Source organism: Leptidea sinapis, chromosome 35 (genome assembly GCF_905404315.1).
Source record: "Leptidea sinapis chromosome 35, ilLepSina1.1, whole genome shotgun sequence".
NCBI lineage: Eukaryota > Metazoa > Arthropoda > Insecta > Lepidoptera > Pieridae > Leptidea > Leptidea sinapis.
In genome coordinates, this window is record NC_066299.1 from 6,867,930 (window position 1) to 6,890,587 (window position 22,658).

Sequence of the window (22,658 nt, forward strand, 5' to 3'; positions counted from 1 at the left end):
TGATGATGTCAGTATGAAGCAAGATCTCAAAATGAATCATTATCACGAAGATGTGCCGTATTTTTATTAAAAATAGCGCATAATAAAAAAATATGTATATTCACGTGTAAGTAGAATTTCAACGTATATGTGTGCAAGCTAAACAGAATACACACTTCAGAGATATTATCCCAAAGACAATTTAATATACAGAGTTCATTAATACAAACGATTTAATTTTTCTTTAGTATTACTTCCGCCAATATTTGTTTTTAAAACAATTTGACACTGTTTCGCCTCTACACGAGGCATCCTCAGGACGTGTTGTCTCGCCAAAATCTGGCACAAGACTATAATTAGAGATGACTTTTAGATGTTTACACTGTTGATTGAACCAAAAATTTTGGACTGCCAGAAGCTGAAGCTTGGTCAAATTGATGTATAATTTCGCCGGTTCCGCTATACCTGCCGATTTAAGAAAATTTATTGAATTAGGCGTTACTTTGCGAAAATTTTTTAAACAATTCGACACGTGTTTCGCCTCTACACGAGGCATCCTCAGGACGTGTGTTTGGCGAGACAACACGTCCTGAGGCACCGAGGTCCTGAACAAATATTGGCGGAATTAGCACTAAAGAAAACTGAAATCATTTGTATAATTATGGATTTCCGCAAAGTAACGCCTAATTCAATAAATTTTCTAGAGTTTATTAAGACAACACAAATCTTATAACTCTATTCACAATACTATGACTACATAAAATTAAATTTAGTTGTATTATATGTGTAACTTATTCATTCACTTCTCATTAATGTTTCGTCACACAATATTCAATAAGCACTGCTGTCATTGTTTGACATTTGTAGTCCCCGTCAACCCGTGAAAATTGGTCGATCGTGATTCTTCAAATCTCGCCGTGTTTATGAATCACTAACACAGTATTATTTGGATTTCCACATGAGCGAATTCGAGGCCAGCCTCTAGTCTTTTACTAAGTCAAAAGTGTCAGCTTTCATAACTATAATATTATATCAAAATAACAAATTTTAATCTAATATATAAAATTCTCAGTGCATATTGGGTAGGTCTGAGAATCGGACTAAATCTATTTTTCATCCCCCTAAATGTTTAGGGTGGTCCACGCCAATTTTTTTTTCATTTGTTTGATTATGAGTCAGCATTAAAAAATACATACCTACAACTTCAAATTTTCACCCATCTTCGATCAACAGTTACTTTTGTATCGCGATTTTAATATCGGCAATACTACGTTTGCTGGGTCAGCTAGTAAAATTATATAATTATGTTTGTTGACGGGGTACTTATTCAATAGATCTTCATAACGGCTAGATTGATTTTGATACTTTGCTGATTACTCCATATGACATGGGCTGTAGTAGTTCAATTATATCTTAGAATATGAAATAGGGTTACACAGAAAATAAAATTGAGAATCATCATATTTTAAATTCAGTCAAATGTCAGATTGCCACTTAAATTTAAACTAAGCGGTGCTTTGAAGCGGTCGCGGTGTTTTCAATATTTATTCTATTTTTTTGTAAGTTTGTAAGAACTAAAATCTGGATCCTGATTTAACTACAAAAGTGTCAAAAATTATTTAAGTCTAAGAGTGTCTATCAGTGACTGTTCCTATATTTCAATTCACGAACAGCTAGAGTTATTTCAGTATTTTCATTCATAAGGTCTAATAACTTTACAAATGAATTTAATACCTTATTCATAAGGTCATCACATTCTATTGTATGAGCTAAGCTCTTAGAGAAACTTATTAGTGAACTGAAATTAATTATTAATTACTATTTTATAACGTTAAAAAACATTTCATTAGAAAACACAGTTACTAATTGTACATATAATCCAGTAAAGGCTGTCGACATTATACGTCGGTAACATCGTCGGGCAGACCGCTAAGTGCTCTAAATCCCCTGTCCAATGCCCTATACCATAATTTAGTTCATCGTTGATTCTCCTAAGGTTACGTCGCGAAGTGCTGCATAAATTATGGAATAATGAAATCGGTAATAATTTACGCAATATTGCTCAATCAGTTAAAGTCTTTGAACTTGTTAAATACGATAAACAAGTTACAAGATGGAACGAAATCTGATTTTTCATTGCGACGAACGGCAACGTCGGAAACGAATGCCGCCATGTCTTCCGGAAACAATCTTAATGTCGCTCCTCCCACAGCGTCGAGCAAGACGTTAGTGTCACAAGAAAATTTCCTAGCAATCTCGCCAATTTACCCGTTTGAAAAAGCGAACGTCGATGAAAAACGTGATGAAAATGTCGGCTACTCTGAATTACTTTCAGAGCACAGAAAAAATTCTGAGCAAGTAGAAAGTTTGAATAAAAATAATGCTGTATCTCAGCCTTCGCATTTAGTTTGGGACAACTGTTTTGAAAACACGTATAGAGATAATCGACAGGTAAATCCAAAGCCTCATTACGATATGGAGAAAGCTCATAACCTAGCACTTGACGCTGGAGGTATGTTGAAGAAACGTGAATTTTTAGAGAACAACAGTTCCCTCGCAGTTAAAAATTGGATTGAGAAATATAATAACTTGAAGAATTCTATAATTGGGAGCAAAATAAGTTCAACAGACGTCTCGGTTATAACCGAAACATCTGTATCCACAACAATCGCAGAATATTCTGAAGAAACAAGAAAGGAAATAAATACAGTGGAAATAATTCCAATAACGAGAGATATTTTTAATGAATATGAATATTCTGAGTCCTTTAATGTAACTCTCGATATAGTTGTAACTGAAGATAGCATCAAAGCGGATTACACCGGAGATTGGTTCGAAGCGGAGCTAGAAGACACAGAGAAAATAAAATTTAGTAGTATGCCTCAGACACAAACCTATTTGATCCCAAAATTCAAACTTGAAGAAGGATTTCATCCGTTTACTTTTATGTCAAAGTTTTTCGCGTTTATATACCCATTCGATTTTCCTGTTGGTAAGTGGTAATAAATTTTTATTTAATTTTAGATTTTTCGCAAAATCTTTGAATCATTTCAACTTGGAACTTTTTACTTTTAGGTCTGGTCAAGGAAATAGTTTGGGGGAAGTTTACATTTCCATATTCATTTTTACAGGTAAAGAATTAACAATAAAATGATAATTTTACACTAAACAATTTATTTAAAATAATATATTTTCTTCTTAAACTAAAACTATTATTACCAGGAAATAATTTATTCTACTATAAGTTCTTCTTTAGGAATTGACTTGAAGAACGTTTTGATGTTGTCAAAAGTTAAGCGAATAATAGTTTCAACAACTGGTTTCCCGAATTCATCGACGACTTGTTTCCAATTTTCATTCAGAAACTTCAAAACTGTTTCACCTGAAAAAAAAATAAAACATATCATGCGTTGTTTAGGAATAATTTAAAGAAATAGAAAAGTTCTTAAAATCATTGCCATCACTAGCCATTTTACATAATTATACTACAGGCATAAGAGAAATTCCATCGATATCATAACATAGTATGCTGCACCTTTTTCGATGGAATAGATCATATTATTATGAGTGTTAGGTGTATTATTATGATGTTGGTTAGCAACAGATGATAAAACCACTCGTTCCGCCTCTTACTCTCATTAAAATATGTATAGATATCACATCTAAGTTCCATTATAGAAATCACATCTCCATTAACATGAAAGTTGTTCTTCTTATATTTGTTTTGTGCGTAACAATGATATTCACCAGCGAAACTCATTATTATCATTGTCACGGGGAGAGTTTGGGAGAATTGTTCAGGTACTATCAGCAGCTGAAGAGAAGTTTCACGAACATCACGTAAATATCTGGCATTCTACAACCACGCGCTTAGCAATAATCTTTTTCCTTGGCACAGCTTGTTTGGTGAATAATTTACCCATTGCTGTTGTCCCGAACTGATACGACTTAGGGACCTCCAAGCTTAGAGCAATCTTCAACCATCACTCTAAATAATATTAATCATAATATTGACACACTTTACAAAACTTATCTTGCCCCAAACGAGGGATAAGCCTGTGCTATGGGTTGCAAGACAACGATAATATATTTAATACAATATACTTACCTAAACATCAATAATTACAAATCCAAACAATCAAACATAAACAACTCGGAATCAAACATGAATATTCATCATATAAATGCTTGCACCTACCGGGATACGAACCCGGGGCTAGCTCAGTAGGCAGGGTCACTAACGACTGCGCTATATGGGTCGTCAATGACAAATGAGTATCAAACCACCTCAGATGACACAATCCCCAAATCGACTAAAATCATCTAAAAAAAATTTAAGCTTCACTTACTCAGCGCTGGCTCTCCTTTGAATAAGTTCGTGAAAACAAAACTAACTCGATCAAGGAACTTGTAATCAACCTTGTAATCCTTTACAGTTCTGTAAACTACACCGTCTCTCGTTACGTCTTCAAATTTAAGCTTAGCGTTCAAATGAATGTTTGCTGAAAAAAACATGACATCATAAACTTTACGTAAATTTATTGCAGGATTTTTTATAGGTCAATAAAGGAAACAATACAATATGTCTTATGTTCTTATTACAATCATATATATTATGCACAAAGTTTTTAACATTTTATGCTTCGAAGTTTTTGCATTATATCAGTCAATCATGAACCCACATAATCGATTTATCTTTAAGGGCTTCCATTATAAATTAGATTGAAACTGTATAGACGAGGCTGAATATGTTCTAATCCTTTTCTTGCCAATACTAGCAAAAGAGATAGCAAGTACACAAAACCATTTAAAATTAATTTACGTAAGTACCACACCACACTTTTTCAATGTCTGTTAGTGAAATACAGAATCAGTCTAACAAATTCAATGGTATAAAGCATCGCATAATGATAAACTATGTTGATTCTTTTTAATGAAAAAAATCAATCGACATATTTCAACTCATGATTCATTTTAAATAATGATGCATCAGTGAAAACAGACAAATCAGCATATGTCATTATGAGAATTAGAGAAAAATTTAAATTAATTTATTTATTAAAGTAAGCCATAACTACAGTCCACTAAATATTTTTACCACCCGAAATATTTCAATATGTACTCAAATAAACAGACTCAATTTAGCTGTTGCCCGACGCCGTCCGCGTAGATGTTCATATCAAAATATCAAAATTTAAATTAAATTTTTTCTATAGTTTTTGCGTTTTGCCTGCCACAACACAAACAAACCGATAAATAGACAAAAATTTTATAAAGTACTGTTTTGGCTTCAGCCCTGATTGTAGATCTTTGAACTGATATCGAAAGTACTTTAATTTATTAGTAAAATGACGTCAATAACTTTATAAAAATCAAACGAGAAGTGTCCAAAATGTTGATATTAAACTCATCCATTAAGTATGACATTAGCAGAAGAATATTGTTTACTGCACCCGGTCAGAAGGTCAAGCTCAAGCGATGAGACCGGAACTGTCTCTTAATAGAGCGCTGGATTAAAGGCCGGCCTGATTATGGCTCTGTAGCCGTATTACCTTGCTATATAATTGATGACCCCAAATTACTTAGGAAACCAATTGGGGTATGCCTTACAAAATATAACCACGGAATTGGTAATAGCTAACGGAGACCCAGTATTTAGACTTGTTATAAGAATTACTACAATTTATAAAAATTGGTTAGGTTAGGTTATATTAGAACAGTTACCACAACGAGCCAGAACAGAATTGTAGGCGTTTCTTTCCTTTCTTTCCTTTCGTTTTACAAATATGAGAGAGGGGGAACCTACCCAACCCTTAAAAATGTCATAATATGAGGTTAAGTTATAATGCTTTTTTCTCTGGATCGCTGCATTAACTTGTCATAACAGTGGTTGTATTATAATATTGGACTAAAGTGCTATCATATACAATATTTTTACCTCCTAATTCGCGCTACTAAGTTTTAACCCACAGTTTACATGAAACGACTGTTTATTTTTTCAACGAGTATTTTTAATCAGGAACTTGTCAGAAGTTTCACATCTATTGTATGTGACTTGCACAAATACAATTATTTATTGATTCTATCTTTTATTCCTATTTAACATTGGCTTTTATTTGCTTTTCAAAACATTATACCCAATCTTATGGTGGATCATTTGCTCAATAGATTTTCACAGTATTTTTTTCCTTTCTACCTTAAAAATATTTAATTATTATACTTACGGCTCTTAATCTTAGCGTCTCCATCACCGTTGATCTGTACAATCAGCACTCTGCCCGCAGCTGTGTACTTTCCCTTTATTGTTATATTGCATCGGAATGCCAACTGTGCGTCCAAATCATTGTAACTGAAATATAGATTTGACAGATCATTTTTCATTCATCGTTGGCGAACTGATTATCTAAAGATATAGAGAAGGTAAGACGAGTATATTTTATATGAGGCATCTAATCTGCCTTATTTCAACAACAATTTCGTAAGAACAAACATTTTTGTGCCTCCAAGCATTAACGTTGCAATACTATTTGTGTTTCTAGCTATTTAAATAACCTGATTACTGAGACATAATATATCTTAAGACGGCAAGGACATATTGCCGCTAATAATATTTAGGTTTTTAGAAACCGTAATTCGAGGGCGTGTGTCTAGCCATCAGCAATTTTCTCTTCTTTTCGTCTTTTAGGTATGGCTTTCCATTGGCCAACTTAATGGAGTAGTAATTTTTGATTTGTGTCAATTATAATAATAATTATTAAACTAAAACACTGGAATATTTGTATGTCTGTCAAGATTAAACATTTGCCTACTCTTAAATTAATAACAACTTCACCTATTAATGTTTCTAGCAAATAAAGAACTTTGTAATGCCTTAAGTACTCAAAATATTGACGTAAGTTAAAAAAGTAATAGTAGCTTAAAAAATATGTAAAGAGTAATGAAAGCATTTGGGCGGGTTGAAGTCATCAGACAGTCATGCACAAAAAATCACCCCAACTATAATTGCGGGCACAGTATCAAATATAGTTCGAATAAAAAATGTGCGTAAAAAAGGTGCCAATTATTAAAAAAAACATTGCATAACCTAACTGGTATTTTTTAATTGGATTACAGAGTGTTTGATTCAGATAAGATACATAAAAGCATACTACTCATTAAAAGATTTTCTTGACGATGAAATAGTAAATAATAAAAATTAACTTCGACTGAACTCAATATCCTTGAATTAAAATGAATAAGCCTATGAAATAATAACTATTGTATGATTGACGTTATTTCAAGTTTGCTTGGGAATATATATCTTTTTTAGTATTGTATAGTATATTATAATTGTTACAGAAATTAAACTGTGAACTGACTATTCCACTATAAATTTGCATGCTTTATGGGTTAGGATAAGAGCACCTGTTAATTATAAACCAACAATACCTTATTATTACCTTATCTTGCAAATAAAGATGATTTGATTTGATAAAACAGCGTACTGACAGCCAAATTAATAATTCAATATTTGTGTTATATGAACCTTAAAAACATAATATACGAACAATTTGTAATGTTTTTAAAATGATAACCCTTACTTCTGGGATTAATTACAAAAATAAAACTGAAAACAAAATTTTATAAACGATGCGGGACTCGAAGCCTGGACCTCTCTCGAGTTCCGTGAGAGCGCTCTTTCCAACTGAGCCTACCGTTTGAGTGACGCATCGTCATAAGATCTTGTATGGTTTGTTCAACTCTCAGGTTGTGACTTCATCTACAGGATCTACTTAACAGTTTATAACCTGCTCAACCCCAATATTTTCATATTGGGAAATTGACTTGAGATGTCGCTCTTGCAAATCTAAGCAATTTGTTTTGTTTTTAAAGTGATAACCCTCACTTCTGGGATTAATTACCCAAATAAAACTAAAAAAGAGAATGCGAGAGGTCGCATGTTCTAGTCCCGCACCGTTCATAAAATTTTGTTTTCAGTTGTATAATATTATATGAAACAAAAAAGTACTAAGCTGATATATTCCAATAAAAAAGGGGCGCAATTCTACAGTAAATCATTTTCATTCATTCTTAAACAACAGATGCTGTAAATATTATTCGGCGTATTATTTTTCTCACTATTTCCAGAAACTAAGTTACGGGCCGTTGGTCGGAGTCGTTCTCAATCGTTTTGCTCCTATAAAATCCCTTTTTATTTATTTCTTTTTTGTTTACTGCCACCTTTAGGAAAACCAAAGAGTTCAGTTAACTGTTAGATGCTATAAATTAAATTATTATTTAACTGGAAACGTTTCAAATCTATTTATTACCAGACTAACGATAGTCTAATTCAACGGCTTGAATAACTTTGTTTAAATACAACCAAATTTTCTTTAGTAGCATCAGCTTGAAAGATGGCTGTTATGATTATAAAGGAGGATTATGGAATGACAATGAAAGAAGATGACAATAAAGCTCTAGCCACCTGTGATCGCACATCTTTGTATACATTTCTTATGAATATTTGTGAAGATATATAAACTCATTTGCAAAAAAACAGATGGTTTTTAGTTTTTTTGGTTCCTATTGAAAATACAATACCAAAAAAGGTTTTAATCATTTGAGAACATTACTGGCACATTTACGAAGTTAAAAGGCATAAAATAGTTTATTCCAAATTCAAATTTAAGACATAGTCGGACTTTAACAAAAATTGCAGTTAATTTCGTATCGTGGCGGGAATCGTTGTTAGTTCGTATTAACTCTAAATAATTTTTAGATAATTACTATCGGATTGTCCTATTTCCTTAATATATTTAAGTCTTTATACCATTATTAGGCGGTCTCTAAAATGGCTGATAGAACATTTAAAAAAAACGCTTTCCATAAGAAAATAAACAAATGAAATAACTCACCTGGCTGATTCAATAACACATTTTTTAAATCCGGTCACAACTCCATCCCGGAAATTTATTTTCAATCCGCCAGGTAATTCCAAATCAACCCTATCCGAGTAAAGAGGATCTGTAGAATTTATTCCTAAGCTCGGGATACCCTTTACGAAAAGGGGAATAGTTTCTTGCACGTTCTTGACAAGGCATTCAGACTTTAAACCAGGGCATGGTTTTATATAGTCCGCTGAAAAGAAATGTTTGAAGAATAATTTATTTATTTATTTATTCGGAAAGCAAAAAATCGCACAGTTACACATTTTTTTAATGAAAATAATGAACAAGACGAACAGAACGCTCAGCTGGTGGTAATTGATACGCCCTGCCCATTGCAAAGCAGTGCCACTCAGGATTCTCGAAAAACCCATAAAATTCTGAGCGGCATTACAATTGCACTGATCAACTTGAGGCATAAGATGTTAAGTCTCATTTGCCCAGTAATTTCACTCCTTCGGCGTCCTTGAGACCGAAACACAATGATGCTTACACATTACTGCTTCTCTAGCTGGCATACTGTGCAATGGAGCCTCCCACTGGTGCATAAACTACATAAACAGTTTACAGATAACAGGTTACACATAATTCTTTCACTGTTACCTTTCTTATCATATTATATAACTAGGGTTACATTAGTTAATAATGTTAGTAAAAATGTATGAAATGTTAAATTTAAAAATAACTACAATATAAACATAGACTGATGATGCCTACTACTCGGCTAAGTCGAGTTAGTAAGTCTTTTGTGGGGCGATGTATATGCTTTTACAACACGATCCCAGAAAATGTTCAAAACAAAAGTATTACGTTATTCAAAATAATTGTTAAAAAAACTATAACATAAATTACTTTCTTAATGATACCACAGATTGGGAATGGAGTGACCGCCCTCAGGCTATTAAATAATAAGTTTAATTGTACAATATTACTTTGTAAACATAATATTTATTCGATGAAAAAAGAAAGCCCGCTGAGTTTGTTCAGCCCATTCGTCTCAGGTCTGAGGCATTCATTATGGAATGGGCGTGAGTTTTTTGACTTTCAATAAGTAATGTCACATCCTATTTTGAATAAAAAATAATGAATTTGAATTTGATTTTATTTCCCAGTCTGGTATTTAGCATAGCAAGAGATAATAGATGTAAATTTTGAAAAACAAAGATGAAATTATTTCATTTTCGTCAGCAAAAATACAATGTTTGCTTCTAGCATGATAGTAATATCTTGTAACCTCTGGTAATATTCATACTTAATTCGATTTACATCAATTTAGAAGTTTTGGCATTTTGCCCGAAAATACAAACAAACAGACGAAAATATATTCTTTTTCGGGTTCGTTATTGTTTATAGAACACATGACAAGTATTATTTAAATAAGTATCCACTTTGTTACGATTTAATTATAGTATGTAACGTGTGTGAACTTGTTTGATGAAAAATAGATGTTGGTCGATTCTCACACCTACTCGATATGCACACAAAATTTCATACAAATCTGTTCAGCTGTTTTGGAGGAGTGTGTTAACAAACATCGGGACACAAGAATTTTTATATATTTCATAGATAGATATTTTATAATGAAGTAGATGCGTATTAACAGAGAATACAGTAAACCACCGAAATCTTTTACATAAATTGAAGGCTTAATTATTGTTACTGACCTTGAGCCAGAATGTAATAGTAACAGGCGTCGACGAATTGATTTATAAATAAAACAAAAGAGCATCTTCCGTTCACATTGACATTTTAGTAATAAAAGTTCTTTTTTTTTTCATTAATGCGGTCGTATAGGTATAATAATATTTGATAATTACAGAAAACCTACCTTTCAATAAGACTTCCTACATTTCCATACAGACATAGTTTTAATAATAATATTTTTATTGTTTTTTTTTTTGGAAAAGGAGGACAAACGAGCGTACCTGATGTTAAGTGAACACCGCCGCTCAGATTCTCTTTGCAACCCCAGAGGAATCACTAGAGGTGTTCACGCTTTTTGGAGGTACCCATGTCGTATCGTCCCGGAAACACCGCATAAGGAAGCTCATTCCACAGCTTTGTTGTACGTGGAAGAGAATTCCATGAAAACCGCACTGTGGAGGACCGCCATACATCCAGATGGTGGGTATGTGATTCATAATGTACTAATTAAACCTTCAAGTTACAATTACCAACGGTCTACAATAACATCATTGTTAATGCAATTTTTGAAAATATTAATAGATCAGAACTATTCGAACTGTTTTTTTACTAGAGATGATTTTTTTTTTATGATTGCTAATAGTGAGTTAGGAAATAATTATGCTAAGTTAAATCACGGTGGTTTAACTTCAATTATAATTTTAATTTCATTGATAATTCGTTTCTAATTTGTCGTCACAACAAACGGACGCTCTCTCATGTCATCATTTTTTGTCTTATATTATGTCAAGTGATAAAGTTAATTTTTAGTCTTTTCCATTATTTAATTAAGTTTTCATTATTATTAAATAAAAATTGAATATTCGATTGTTGACGGGCAATTGTTATTATTATTTAAAGATCTACATGAAGATTTCATGAAATTATATATTTTTATTTAGATGTCAAATTAAGTTATATTAAAAGTAGTTTCAAATTTATTTATGAGAATAAAAGAAAACATAATTAAAAAAATTATACAATGTATGAATTCTCTCGTTTCACTATATTTTGTTAACATATACAAAGTCATTTAAGTAAAACTGATGTTACTTTGTATATGTATATAAAATATGAATATATATTAATACTTTTTTATCTGAATGTACAAATTAAGTATTATTGACCAATGGAGACTTCTTTGTATAAGATTCCGGTGAAATTGGTACCATTACAGTGTTACATCATTGTGTGACGAGACGACCAGGACGTTCAGCTGATGGTAATTGATACGCCCTGCCCACAACGCACTGTCAATGCAATGCCGCTCAGATTCTTGAAAAACCCAAAAATTCTGAGTGGCACTACAATTGCGCTCGTCACCTTGAGACATAAGATAATTACTGTTCTAATGAAACTTATCATCTTATGAGTAAACTGATGAGCGCAATTGTGATTCCCCTCGTAATTTTGGGTTCAATCAAGAGTCCAGAGCGTCACTGCATTGTAATGTGTATCACATACGAACAGGAGAACGTCTTTCTCAAATTAAGTTAAAACTCACCGTAAGTTTTTAACTGACCTGACATTCATTTAGTGAAAAAGATTAGGATTCCTGGCAAGAACATCGAATAAAACTGTGATGAGCATGAAGATTGTGAAATTACTGGGCAAATGAGACTTAATATCTTATGTCTCAAGGAGACGAGCGCAAATGTAATGCAGCTCAGAATTTTTGGATTTTTCAAGAATCCTGAGTGGCACTGCATTGTAATGGTCAGGGTGTATCAATTACCATCAGCTGAACGTCCTGATCATCCCCTCCCTTATTGTCATAACAAAAAGAAAAGATGTAAAGAAAAGTTTAACAGAAACTATAGTCAGACTGCCATGAAAACGATATCTTTGGAATACATATAGGTAATGACTTTGTTACAGAAAACATTATTTGTTTTTGTTTATAGAACTAATGTAATTATACTAAAATTGTTTAAATACTAAACGTATAGCAATAGTGCGTTTCTCGAATGCTCTACCGAGTGAATTGATTTTTCTCCAAGATACAAATAATCTATACACATATAAATAAAATTGGAGTGTTTGTTTGTAATATTGAAATAACAGTTTTTTACTACATGTATATGAAAATAAGTTTTTTACAATTTAGTCTGTCTGTCTGTTTGTTCCGGCTAATCTCTGAAATGGCTGGACCTATTTTGACGGGACTTTATTAGCAGGTAGCTGATGTAACAAGGAGTAACTTAGGCTACATTTATTTAAGAAATATAAAATAATGTTGCAATGTCCAAGAAATGGTCTAACTCTAAAAATAATTTAAATGGCAAAACATCGTTTGCCGGGTCAGCTAGTGAAGAAATATAATGACAATTTTAAATTACTCTTGATTAAATATTATTTGAATTTGAAGCAAAGTCAAGATGAATACGAATAGCTTATAAAATAATCATCATTATCATCAGCCGGAAGACGTCCACTGCTGGACAAAAGCCTCCCCCAAAGATTTCCACGACGATCGGTCCTGCGCTGCCCTCATCCAACGTATTCCACCGATCTTGACCAGATCGTCGGTCCGTCTTGTGGGGGTCCTACCCTACTCCTTTCGGTACGTTGTCGATATTCGAGGACTTTACTGCCCCAACGGCCATCTGTCCGTATAAAATAATAGCGAGTCTTTATTCTATAATTGCAAAATCTCAGTCCTCAGACATGGTTTCGATATATTCAAGCAGCGTTATTGCTTCTTGTGAAACATACTGTGGTTGCTCCATCGATGTTATAATCGTTTTTGTGACATTTTAAAGTTCACTCAGACAATTTGCGTGTTCGGTTTAAAGTTATTTTAACATTTATAAAATTCTGTTTAAATACCTTAAGTGTAATAGGATATATGCTATGATTTGAGTATTGTTATATCAAAGCTTTAGTAAGTTACTAGTTCAACCCACGATTTTTTACAGCATACGCTTCACCTGGTGTTAAGTGATCACCGCTGTCTACATTCTCTTGCAACACCAGAGGAATCACAGGAGCGTTGCCGGCCTTTAAGGAAGGTGTACGCGCTTTTTTTAAAGGTACCCATGTGATATCGTCCCGGATATACCGCACAAGTAAATTCATTGCACAGTTTTGTAGTACGTGGAAGAAAGTTCCTTGAAAACCGCACTGTGGAGGACCGCCACACATCCAGATGGTGGGGATGATATCCTCAACTTATACAAATCTTGCCCCAAACTAGGCAAACCCTATGTAGGTGCCAGATAACATAACATGCAAACTTAAATATACAGAAATACCCATAAACATCCATGAATTGGAAACAAACATCGTATATATGTTTGTTGTTTCCGGGATTCGAATCGAGGACGTCTAGCTCAGGGGGTAATGTCACTAACTACTGGAATGGAATATGGGTCGCTTTTCGTATAAGTCAAATATTTTTTTTAATACCCATGGTGGCATATGCATCAGAATGGTATAGTGGTTTGGATTGGTACAATTTAATTTATGTATTACTAAATAATCTATGCAACAATAATAGGTGAAAACTTCTATTTTTCATCCCCCTAAATGTTAAGGGTGGTCCACATTATTTGTTTTTTTAATTTTTTTGACAGTTTTTCTAAAATTTGTTTGATTATGAGTCAGCTTGATAAAATACATACAATTTCAAATTTTCACCCATCTACGATCAACAGTTACTTTTGTATCGCGATTTTAATATCGGCAATACAACGTTTGCTGGGTCAGCTAGTAATATTATACATTTTATATTGAAGGCTATTGTTATTCCTATTTAGACAGTATTTTTTCTCCCCTTACTATACAGAAGCAATACTGTATATTATACAATTATTTTCTATGAATTTCTAATAAAAATCAGTCAAAACATGTAAAGGCTTGAAGAAATATTAGCGGACAACCAAAAGTTGTCCGTGAATTCAAAAGCGCTGGCCAAAATAACAAAAAAATATTAATTACTAACAACGATACGTTTACGATATTTTTATATAAAATAAGTACATAAATTTACATCATAAATGTTTTATATAATTTATAAGCAATAACTTTGTAAAGTATTTGTAAATATTAAAATCCTGTAATTAAATATATAACCATTAAAAATAAGAAGTATTATTAATTAACATTAATTTCATTAAGTAAATATGTTTTATGTATTAGTATGTAAAATAATATATTTTAATTAATAAATACTTACGCGATACTTTTGCGAAACAATTGCCGCTGCATAAAACAATTAAACAACCTATAAAAATATTTCTCTCTCGAAACATTTTAAGTATTTTAAAGTGAATAAATAATTTAGCCGAAAACACGGTTATATTCAACGAAATCTTTTGCGTTACTGATTAACTTTCGAAAGATTTGTAGCAAATATCTTCACAAGAATAGAACAAAAAAGTATTGTACCTAATGCTTTTATAGAACAAGTTTTTAGTTAATTATTAAAATTAATTCCGTTATTTAATTTTAAAATTAATTCTGTAATTGAATTATTAAAATTAATTCCAATTATCAAGAACGTTTTATGAACTTCGGGGCCAAATATGCATCATGTCAGTTCATGCTCAATAGTTTACACATATAATATATAGATTATCTTATATATAAAATTCTGGTGTCACAATGTTCGTTCCCGTACTCCTCCGAAACGGCTTGACCGAGTCTCATGAAATTTTGTGAGCATATTGAGTAGGTCTGAGAATCGGCCAACATCTATTTTTCGTACCCCTAAGTAATAAGGGTTGTTCACCCTTAAATTTTTTTAATTTTTTGGATGAAATTTTTTGTTTTTATCTTTTACAATGTGGCTTCAAAAAATACATACAACTTCAAATTTTCACCCATCTACGATCAACAGTTACTTTTGTATCGCGATTTTAATATCGGCAATACAACGTTTGCTGGGTCAGCTAGTAATACATATAGTTACAATTTTATGATGTGAAATTTCTGAGAAGTATTTTAATCTAATATATAAAATTCTCATGTCGCGGTGTTTGTAGTTAAACTCCTTCGAAACGGCTTGACCGATTCTCATGAAATTTTGAGTGTATATTGGGTAGGTCTGAGAATCGGACAACATCTATTTTTCATCCCCCTAAATGTTAAGGGTGATCCACGCCAAATTTCTTTTTTAATGTTTTTGACTTTTTTTAAATTTGTTTGATTATGAGTCAGCATTAAAAAATACGCACAACTTCAAATTTTCACCCATCTAGGATCAACAGTTACTTTTGTATCGCGATTTTAATATCGGCAATACAAATTTGCTGGGTCAGCTAGTTTTTCTATAAAAATTACTATCTAACATATAACTTCTGTGTAATAATATAACTGTTATTTTTAATATAATATAGGATGTCTCATCTCAGTAAAGATAAATAGAGTACAGATTAAATAAAATGGAGTATCATAATGCATTAAATTTTATTTTACAACAACCACATATTACATTGACTTTATATTTTGTGACTTTATACTTAACAGATTGAGGTTGCGTTCTTAATGGTCCAAGCTCAATGGCTTTGGGAGGTACCAATGCGTACATTTCTCTCTGTCGGTCCTTGAGAAGGCCGCAATTTTTGTAAATGGTTACGGCAGACATGTGGCAATGTTTGTCTAAAAATAGTAGTTAGACGTACTGTATGCGCGTGCGTAGATAAAGAGTGGATATATTATTGAAATTGCGAAATCAGTTATAGCTACTAATATGCCGACGTACCTGAGATTCCTAGACGAGATGGTCGGCATCTAGGAACTCCTGGTGCTAAGTTACGTGCTACTTACTCTCAGCGTGTCTAGGAAAAGACAACGATTAGTTAATTGTGTATTATATTAAGCTTATAATTATGCGTATATTCTTCGATTTGCGTGTGATCGATATTGCTAGTTGACAATTTGGTTATGTTATTATGCCGCGCAATAGACAACTGTCATTATGTTAACCTTACAGATGACAATGCGTCTGTTGTCTATGGTATTTTATAATTGCGGTGCATCCACGTAGTATGTGAGTAGTTTGTTTTAGTAAGTTAACCCAATTTTGAGCACGTGTATTTTAAGTTAGTACTGCCGAGTATATTTTAATTATTTACGGAAATCTTGAATTATAAATTTATAGAATCAGCTATTTCATATTAGTATTGTCAATCAATCAAAAACGCGAACTCATGCAAACTATCAAGATGAAGAATGTTGTATATTTGGGGCACGTGCTTAGACGCGAGAGGTAAGAACTCCTACAACTCATCATTATATCAAAAATGTATGCTGATGCGAATATTTTATTAAATGGAGAGGTGGTAAAACCAGTGGCATCTGCTGTATTTCTTGGCATTACTCTTAATTCCAAATTGCAGTGGGGCCCCCATATTGAAGAATTGGCGAATAGGCTTAGTTCTGCCGCACTCGCGATTCCTGTTCACTCTCGGATGTTGCCCAGCTAAGACTTTTTCTGCGACCTACGCCTCTTCTGCCGGCAACTTTTCCCATATTCAAATTCAAATTCAAATATTTTTATTCAATATAGGATTTAAAATCACTTATTGAACGTCAAAAACTACCACCCATTCAAAAGAGACTGCCTCAGACCTGAGAAGAATGGGCGCAAGAAACTCAGAGGGCTTTTTTTAATATAAAATATTCGCCTCGTGAAGAACAAAAAGTTTCAATTACAAAGCTGACTGCCAACCTTCGCTAGTTGGAGAGGCACGTTAAGAAGAAGAAGGTTATCTCTTATTCAATTTTACATTTTTCGATACGCTTCATATATATAAACAGTTACAGGGATATTTTTGTAGTTTTTTGAGACCCTTAAAATTTTGAAAATAATTATGAAGTGTGTAGTATTCACGTAAATTTATTATTGACTATTTTATTCATAAATTTTTGAACTAATATTGTACTGGATTTTCATCTTTTATTTCAAGTCAGGAGAAAATTTTTGATTACAAAAAAATTAACCCAACAGAAAAATAAAAGTTTGTTTATCTAAATACCTTTATATATATCTTTATGACTCAATAGATACTGAAAGCAGTGAAAGTCAATACTATGGCGATGGAAAGAAATACGTAAAAAGTTACATAATAAAAATAATGAAAGATCTAAGAAAATCAAAACAGAAATAGCCTTAAGCTTAAAACGACTTCTCATCAAATCAATTCCAGTCTCATACCGAGGCTTTCGATAGTTTGTACGTGAAATCGCCTCAAGGAGAAAAGCTAAAACTTTTAGATCTTCCAAATGACATAAGATATATTACTATTTATTATAACTAATGACGTATACAATTTCTTTTTTTTTTAAATCGACTGAATTTTGAAGTAATAAAAGATATAGGAAAAGAAGAAGAAGAAGATATACATGACTAGAAAATCTCCTTTTTTGAAGTCAATAAGTTGCGAGGCCTCAATCTAATCCCTACAAATATTATAAATGTGAATGTAGGTTTGTTTGTTACGCTTTTAGGCCGGAGCTACTGAAACGATTTTGACAAAAGTAGGTACAGCGATAGACTAGAGCTTGGGAAAGGACTAGATTTTATCCCGGAAAAATCCATGGTTCCCGCAGTATAAATTGTGAAAAACTGTAATTCACGTCGATGAACTATAACTTTACCAATAGAAGGTTTAGTTTGCCATAACAATCTTCCTCGACATAGATTCATAATATAATTTGTTGGAAACGGGACCGGAACTGGAAAAAGACATTCTTTTTTCAATCTTCAATTCCAAACTTTCTTATTATTTTTTTAAACCCTAATCTGCGTGGACGAAGTCGTGGGCGTCAGCTAGTACATTATAATTAATTAGTACTAGCAGGTATTATTCATGTACGAAAAAACAGTAAGTACATACAATTTTGTGTTATAAACATGCTTAGAATCGGAAGCATATTCAACTAAATCTTCATCCTTTACCTTTGTTCAATGCAAACACGTTTGATTATACAACAAAATATTTACATTGGAAGAATAATTTACTGTTTGTATTTAGAACTTTATATGAATTTTATATCACAGTAACAAAAAGGCTATCAAATATCATGTTTTTCTTCTTTGTTCACGCCAGAACAGATTGGAAATAAGCATAACTTGAGTCAAAAGAATAGGTAAAATAAGAATGAAATAATTTAAAAATATGACGGAATTCAAAAACGCAAAATAAATATGTATGATGAAGAAATGGCGGTGGAGAAGACAGCCGGTAAGAGAAACAACAAAAAAAAAACAAAAATAAATTACTGGGGTAACAGATTGGTATCCATGGGAACGTGTTTGAAGAAAACGATCAAAGAGGATGTAAATACTACGTAATAAGGGGCGTGACTGCCTAAGTAAAAATTGAAATTTAGTTGAGTATGAAATGTACAGTGAGATTTGACATTAGTTTGAAATAGTGGTAATTACAATATGGCGATTGCCGACGAAGTATAATCCGGCTAAGATTGAAAGCGAACAGTTGCTTGACGGCCGTTTTCAATAACGTATCTCTAGTTACGGATACATTGCTATCACCGTTTAGTGACAAGATCTTGTTTATCCATATTTATGTCCAATATAGTTACAGTCCAATTATATCTATGGATAGGTTATTGAAATGTAAGTAAGCGTAAAAGGATAGATTTGTCTACCTCTAGAAAGTTAAACTTAGGATAGATAAGTTATTGAAAACGGCCGTAAAATAGCCGTTATCTGTCAATCTATCAATGACTGCACGTTTGATACAATCGAGCGAATTGCGTTTCTCATAGAGAGTTTAGCTAGGCTGAAAAGAATGACAAATGAAAAGACAAGATGAAGTGAAAAGAGTCGCTAGGCTTTGAAGGATCTTTTCAAAGATTTTCAATATTTGGAAGAGGCCTGTGTCAAAAAAAAACTATTTAAAATAAAACATCTGAAATTGCACGGTAAAAATAAAAAACAGCTGTGTCTTATTTTATTTATGAATTTTATATACAACTTGAAGATGTTAACCGTAAAGCTCAACTTGACGTTTTAAAAGGATCGCTTCCTGTAACTAGATCGCTGTTTAAGCTTTGTCTAAACGTGCTATCAGATAACAGCATCTACAATAATGACGTTTTATAATATACGTTTACTTCTATATTAGCTAAACTTGAATCGTACATAAGGCAAGTCACTTGCGCTGCAATACTGGGTCTCAAAATCCCGAGCAAAGGGAAAATGAAAATGGCTTCGATGATACTGTGGGTCATACGCAGACACGTCATGAACTGCCATAAGATATCCCAATTAATAATTAGATTTATTTAACTACTGTTACAATTAAAATACTATTTAATATAGTTATCGCAATGATTAGAAATAACTACATAAGTATATAATATTTGGATCTTTAGTTAACTTGATTCATGTTAGTTAGTTGGCACTACAGCAGTGCCAATTAACAGTTGGTATGTTCATTACGGTAGACGTTCGTGCCTGGAATGGACACACAAATGGAATGAGCTTCCTTGCGCGGTGTTTCCAGGACGTTACGATGTGGGTATCTTCAAGCAAAGAGCATTTAATGTTTTAAAAGGCCGGCAATAATCTGGTGATTCCTTTGGTTTGAAGGGAAAGCGAGCGGTGCTGGTCATCACGGTGTTTTCCGTAAAAAAGAAGTACCTTTTGATTTCATTCATTACAAATAATACCATGTAACTCATTCGTCTCTAAAGACAAAAATTTATAGAATTTTAATAAGTTTAGAATCGTATTAACAAATTTTAATAAATGTTCATTACTATTTTATTGCAATTCATTTAAGAATGTACGCGATTATTATAAATATAATCATAAATCAAACAATGTTTTTGACAGAAACGAATTACGCAATATCATTAATTCACATTTATAAATGAAATTAAAACTAACAAAAAGACCAACAATTTATGGTCGAATTTTTGTGGATTCGGTAACAAATATATTGAAAATAAAAACGGATTAATAATTAATTACCAAATAAATTTGTTTGACTTTTTATACAAAATGTTAGATATTCACCGCCTTACAAAACCTTTATTCTTTAAATATTCATATTAATTGTTAATGTTAATATTGTTTTTGTGGAATGTAATTAAATATCTTATGCCTGGTGTGATCACCGCTCATCTCTATGTTGGTACAAGAGTTGTTGTAAAAATTGATGCAACCAACATAATAAAATTTAAATTTATACAGTTCTTTGTTTCTCTTTGTGAAATATAGATTCTTAAAACGCTTTTAACTTTGAACACGAATCATATATTGGATGCAGCACATTACAAAATTATTTTTTTTTTCACCTGATTATTTTATTTATTCAAACAATACAATACTATGACTACATAAAATTAAAACTATCATTACGTGGAAGCGTACCAAGAATAAAGGAACACACATACGAGGAACAAACATAAACTTGTTGTGCCTACTACTCGGTTGGGTCAAGTTAGTAAGTCTTTTGTTGGGCGATGTATATGCTTCTACAATATGATCCCAGAAAATGTACAAAACAAATGTGTTACGAAACTTAAAAGAATTGTTAAAAATGTTTGTGTGGGAAAGGTTATTATAGCATAAACGATTTTCTCAATGACACCACGGACTGGGAATAAAGCGAACACCCTCAGGCTCTTTAATTATAAATGTTTATTGTACGATATAGCATTGTAATCCATATTTTATATTTAAAAAAAAAGCCCGCTGAGTTTCTTGCGCCCATTCTTCTCAGGTCTGAGGCAGTCTCTTTTGAATGGGTGGTAGATTTTGACGTTCAATAAGTGATTTTAAATCCTATTTTGAATAAAAATATTTGAATTTGAATTTGAATACTGGCAGCATTTCCGTGTTGGATAGCTAGGCTGATCCGTTGACCGAAATAGCTGCCAGCCCTTGGATTTCCAGTAGCCTTATTGAGGAGCGTAAATAGTATTTTGTACATTCTCCGCGCCTCTGGGCCCCACGGGCTAAGTGTCTCGACACCAAACGGCGCTAAGATGTATGACTTACTGAGATCGACATAAACATAACAAATTAGTTTGCTATGAATATTACACTTATTGTAAAATACCCTTTATAATTGTAATATAATAAAAATATAATAATTGTAAACAAATAGTTTAAAAGATAAGACATTGAGTTTCTTGTAATTTCAGCTCTACTTTTTCCGAATATATTATGATAGATTCAGTAACATTAAAGAAATATTTATAGAGACGATTCAAAAGCGCTTAGTTTACGTTTTAATTGGATCTACTAGGCTCCGTAAAATTACTAAATCTTTTAAAGTGGATTGTGTTATATTTTATAATAAACTCCCAAATGTCAGATATAGGATACGATAAATATTTAAATATTATAATTATTATTTCACACATTACTGCCCAAATAGCTTCCACGGAAAAAAAATATAGGAAGTTCATAATATCAGTGTTTAGAAAATACGTCCTAACGTTTGCTGAGAACTTTCCTTTTTGCGAATCGCGCTGCTGCCTCTTTTGTTATCATTCTAGTTATTAAACAATCCATCCATGTTTTAATGCATTAATAACTCTTTCTTTATTGTTTTTGAACATTTGAATTGTTATTTTTTCTTTTCTTTATATAATGTTAATTGTTGTAAAAAAGTTTGGTTTGGTGGCAGTTTTTCGCAAATAAATTATATTCAAATATTACCAATTGAAAAAGTTAAATGTATCGTAATAAATAAATTAACATAGGCTTATTTTAATGTGAAAGATTATTTCAATGATAAAGATAGTTGGAATAAATGTTTCTAAATTTATTGTTAATGAATATTGTTATACTCATTTGAATGCTATTGCAACTTTTATTCTTCATCCTGACTTGGACTAAATAACTTATAAAGTTTAACAGTGAATATTTTTTTTTTAAATGAATTGAATTAAATAAGGTTTATTATTAAATTATACATTTATTTTTTACTAAAAAAAGCCACCAATGGGAGGCTCCTTTGCACAGGATCCCGGCTAGATTATGGGTGCCTATTTCTGCCGTGAAGCAGTAATGTGTAAACATTACTGTGTTCCGGTTTCAGACCGCTGTAGCTAGTGAAATTACTGGGCAAATGAGACTTAACATAT

General features: G+C 32.3%; 3 protein-coding genes across 5 annotated transcripts in view; 2 read left to right on the forward strand and 1 right to left on the reverse strand.

Annotated features, from left to right (window-relative positions):
- LOC126975257 (cuticle protein 16.5-like) overlaps positions 1 to 22,658 on the forward strand; it is a 351,637-nt gene that overhangs the window by 224,993 nt on the left and 103,986 nt on the right. The gene's annotated exons all lie outside the window — the stretch shown is intronic.
- Positions 2,028 to 22,658, forward strand: part of LOC126975192 (prominin-1-A) — a 60,754-nt gene continuing 40,123 nt past the window's right edge. Inside the window, exons 1-2 of the mRNA XM_050822958.1 lie at positions 2,028 to 2,971; positions 3,055 to 3,110. Coding sequence (XP_050678915.1) covers positions 2,152 to 2,971; positions 3,055 to 3,110 — 876 coding nt within the window. The 5' untranslated portion in view covers positions 2,028 to 2,151. The remainder of the gene's footprint in view (positions 2,972 to 3,054; positions 3,111 to 22,658) is intronic.
- On the reverse strand, positions 3,137 to 14,940 carry LOC126975253 (protein takeout-like). Its single transcript, XM_050823058.1, has 5 exons — positions 14,764 to 14,940; positions 8,874 to 9,096; positions 6,204 to 6,328; positions 4,329 to 4,481; positions 3,137 to 3,361 (listed from the first exon to the last, which is right to left on the reverse strand). The coding sequence occupies exons 1-5, from the start codon at positions 14,837 to 14,839 to the stop codon at positions 3,210 to 3,212; spliced, it is 729 nt and encodes a 242-aa protein (XP_050679015.1). The 5' UTR covers positions 14,840 to 14,940; the 3' UTR covers positions 3,137 to 3,209.

What these genes read in the sequence shown, in the direction of transcription:
- LOC126975253 (XM_050823058.1), bottom strand. Translation starts at nt 14,839, where the DNA reads ATGTTTCGAGAGAGAAATATTTTTATAGGTTGTTTAATTGTTTTATGC. An exon ending in TGTGTTATTGAATCAGCCAG is followed by an intron (nt 6,329 to 8,873) that starts GTGAGTTATTTC and finishes TCTATATTTCAG; the next exon opens with TTACAATGATTTGGACGCAC. An exon ending in CAAAGGAGAGCCAGCGCTGA is followed by an intron (nt 3,362 to 4,328) that starts GTAAGTGAAGCT and finishes TTTTTTTTTCAG; the next exon opens with GTGAAACAGTTTTGAAGTTT.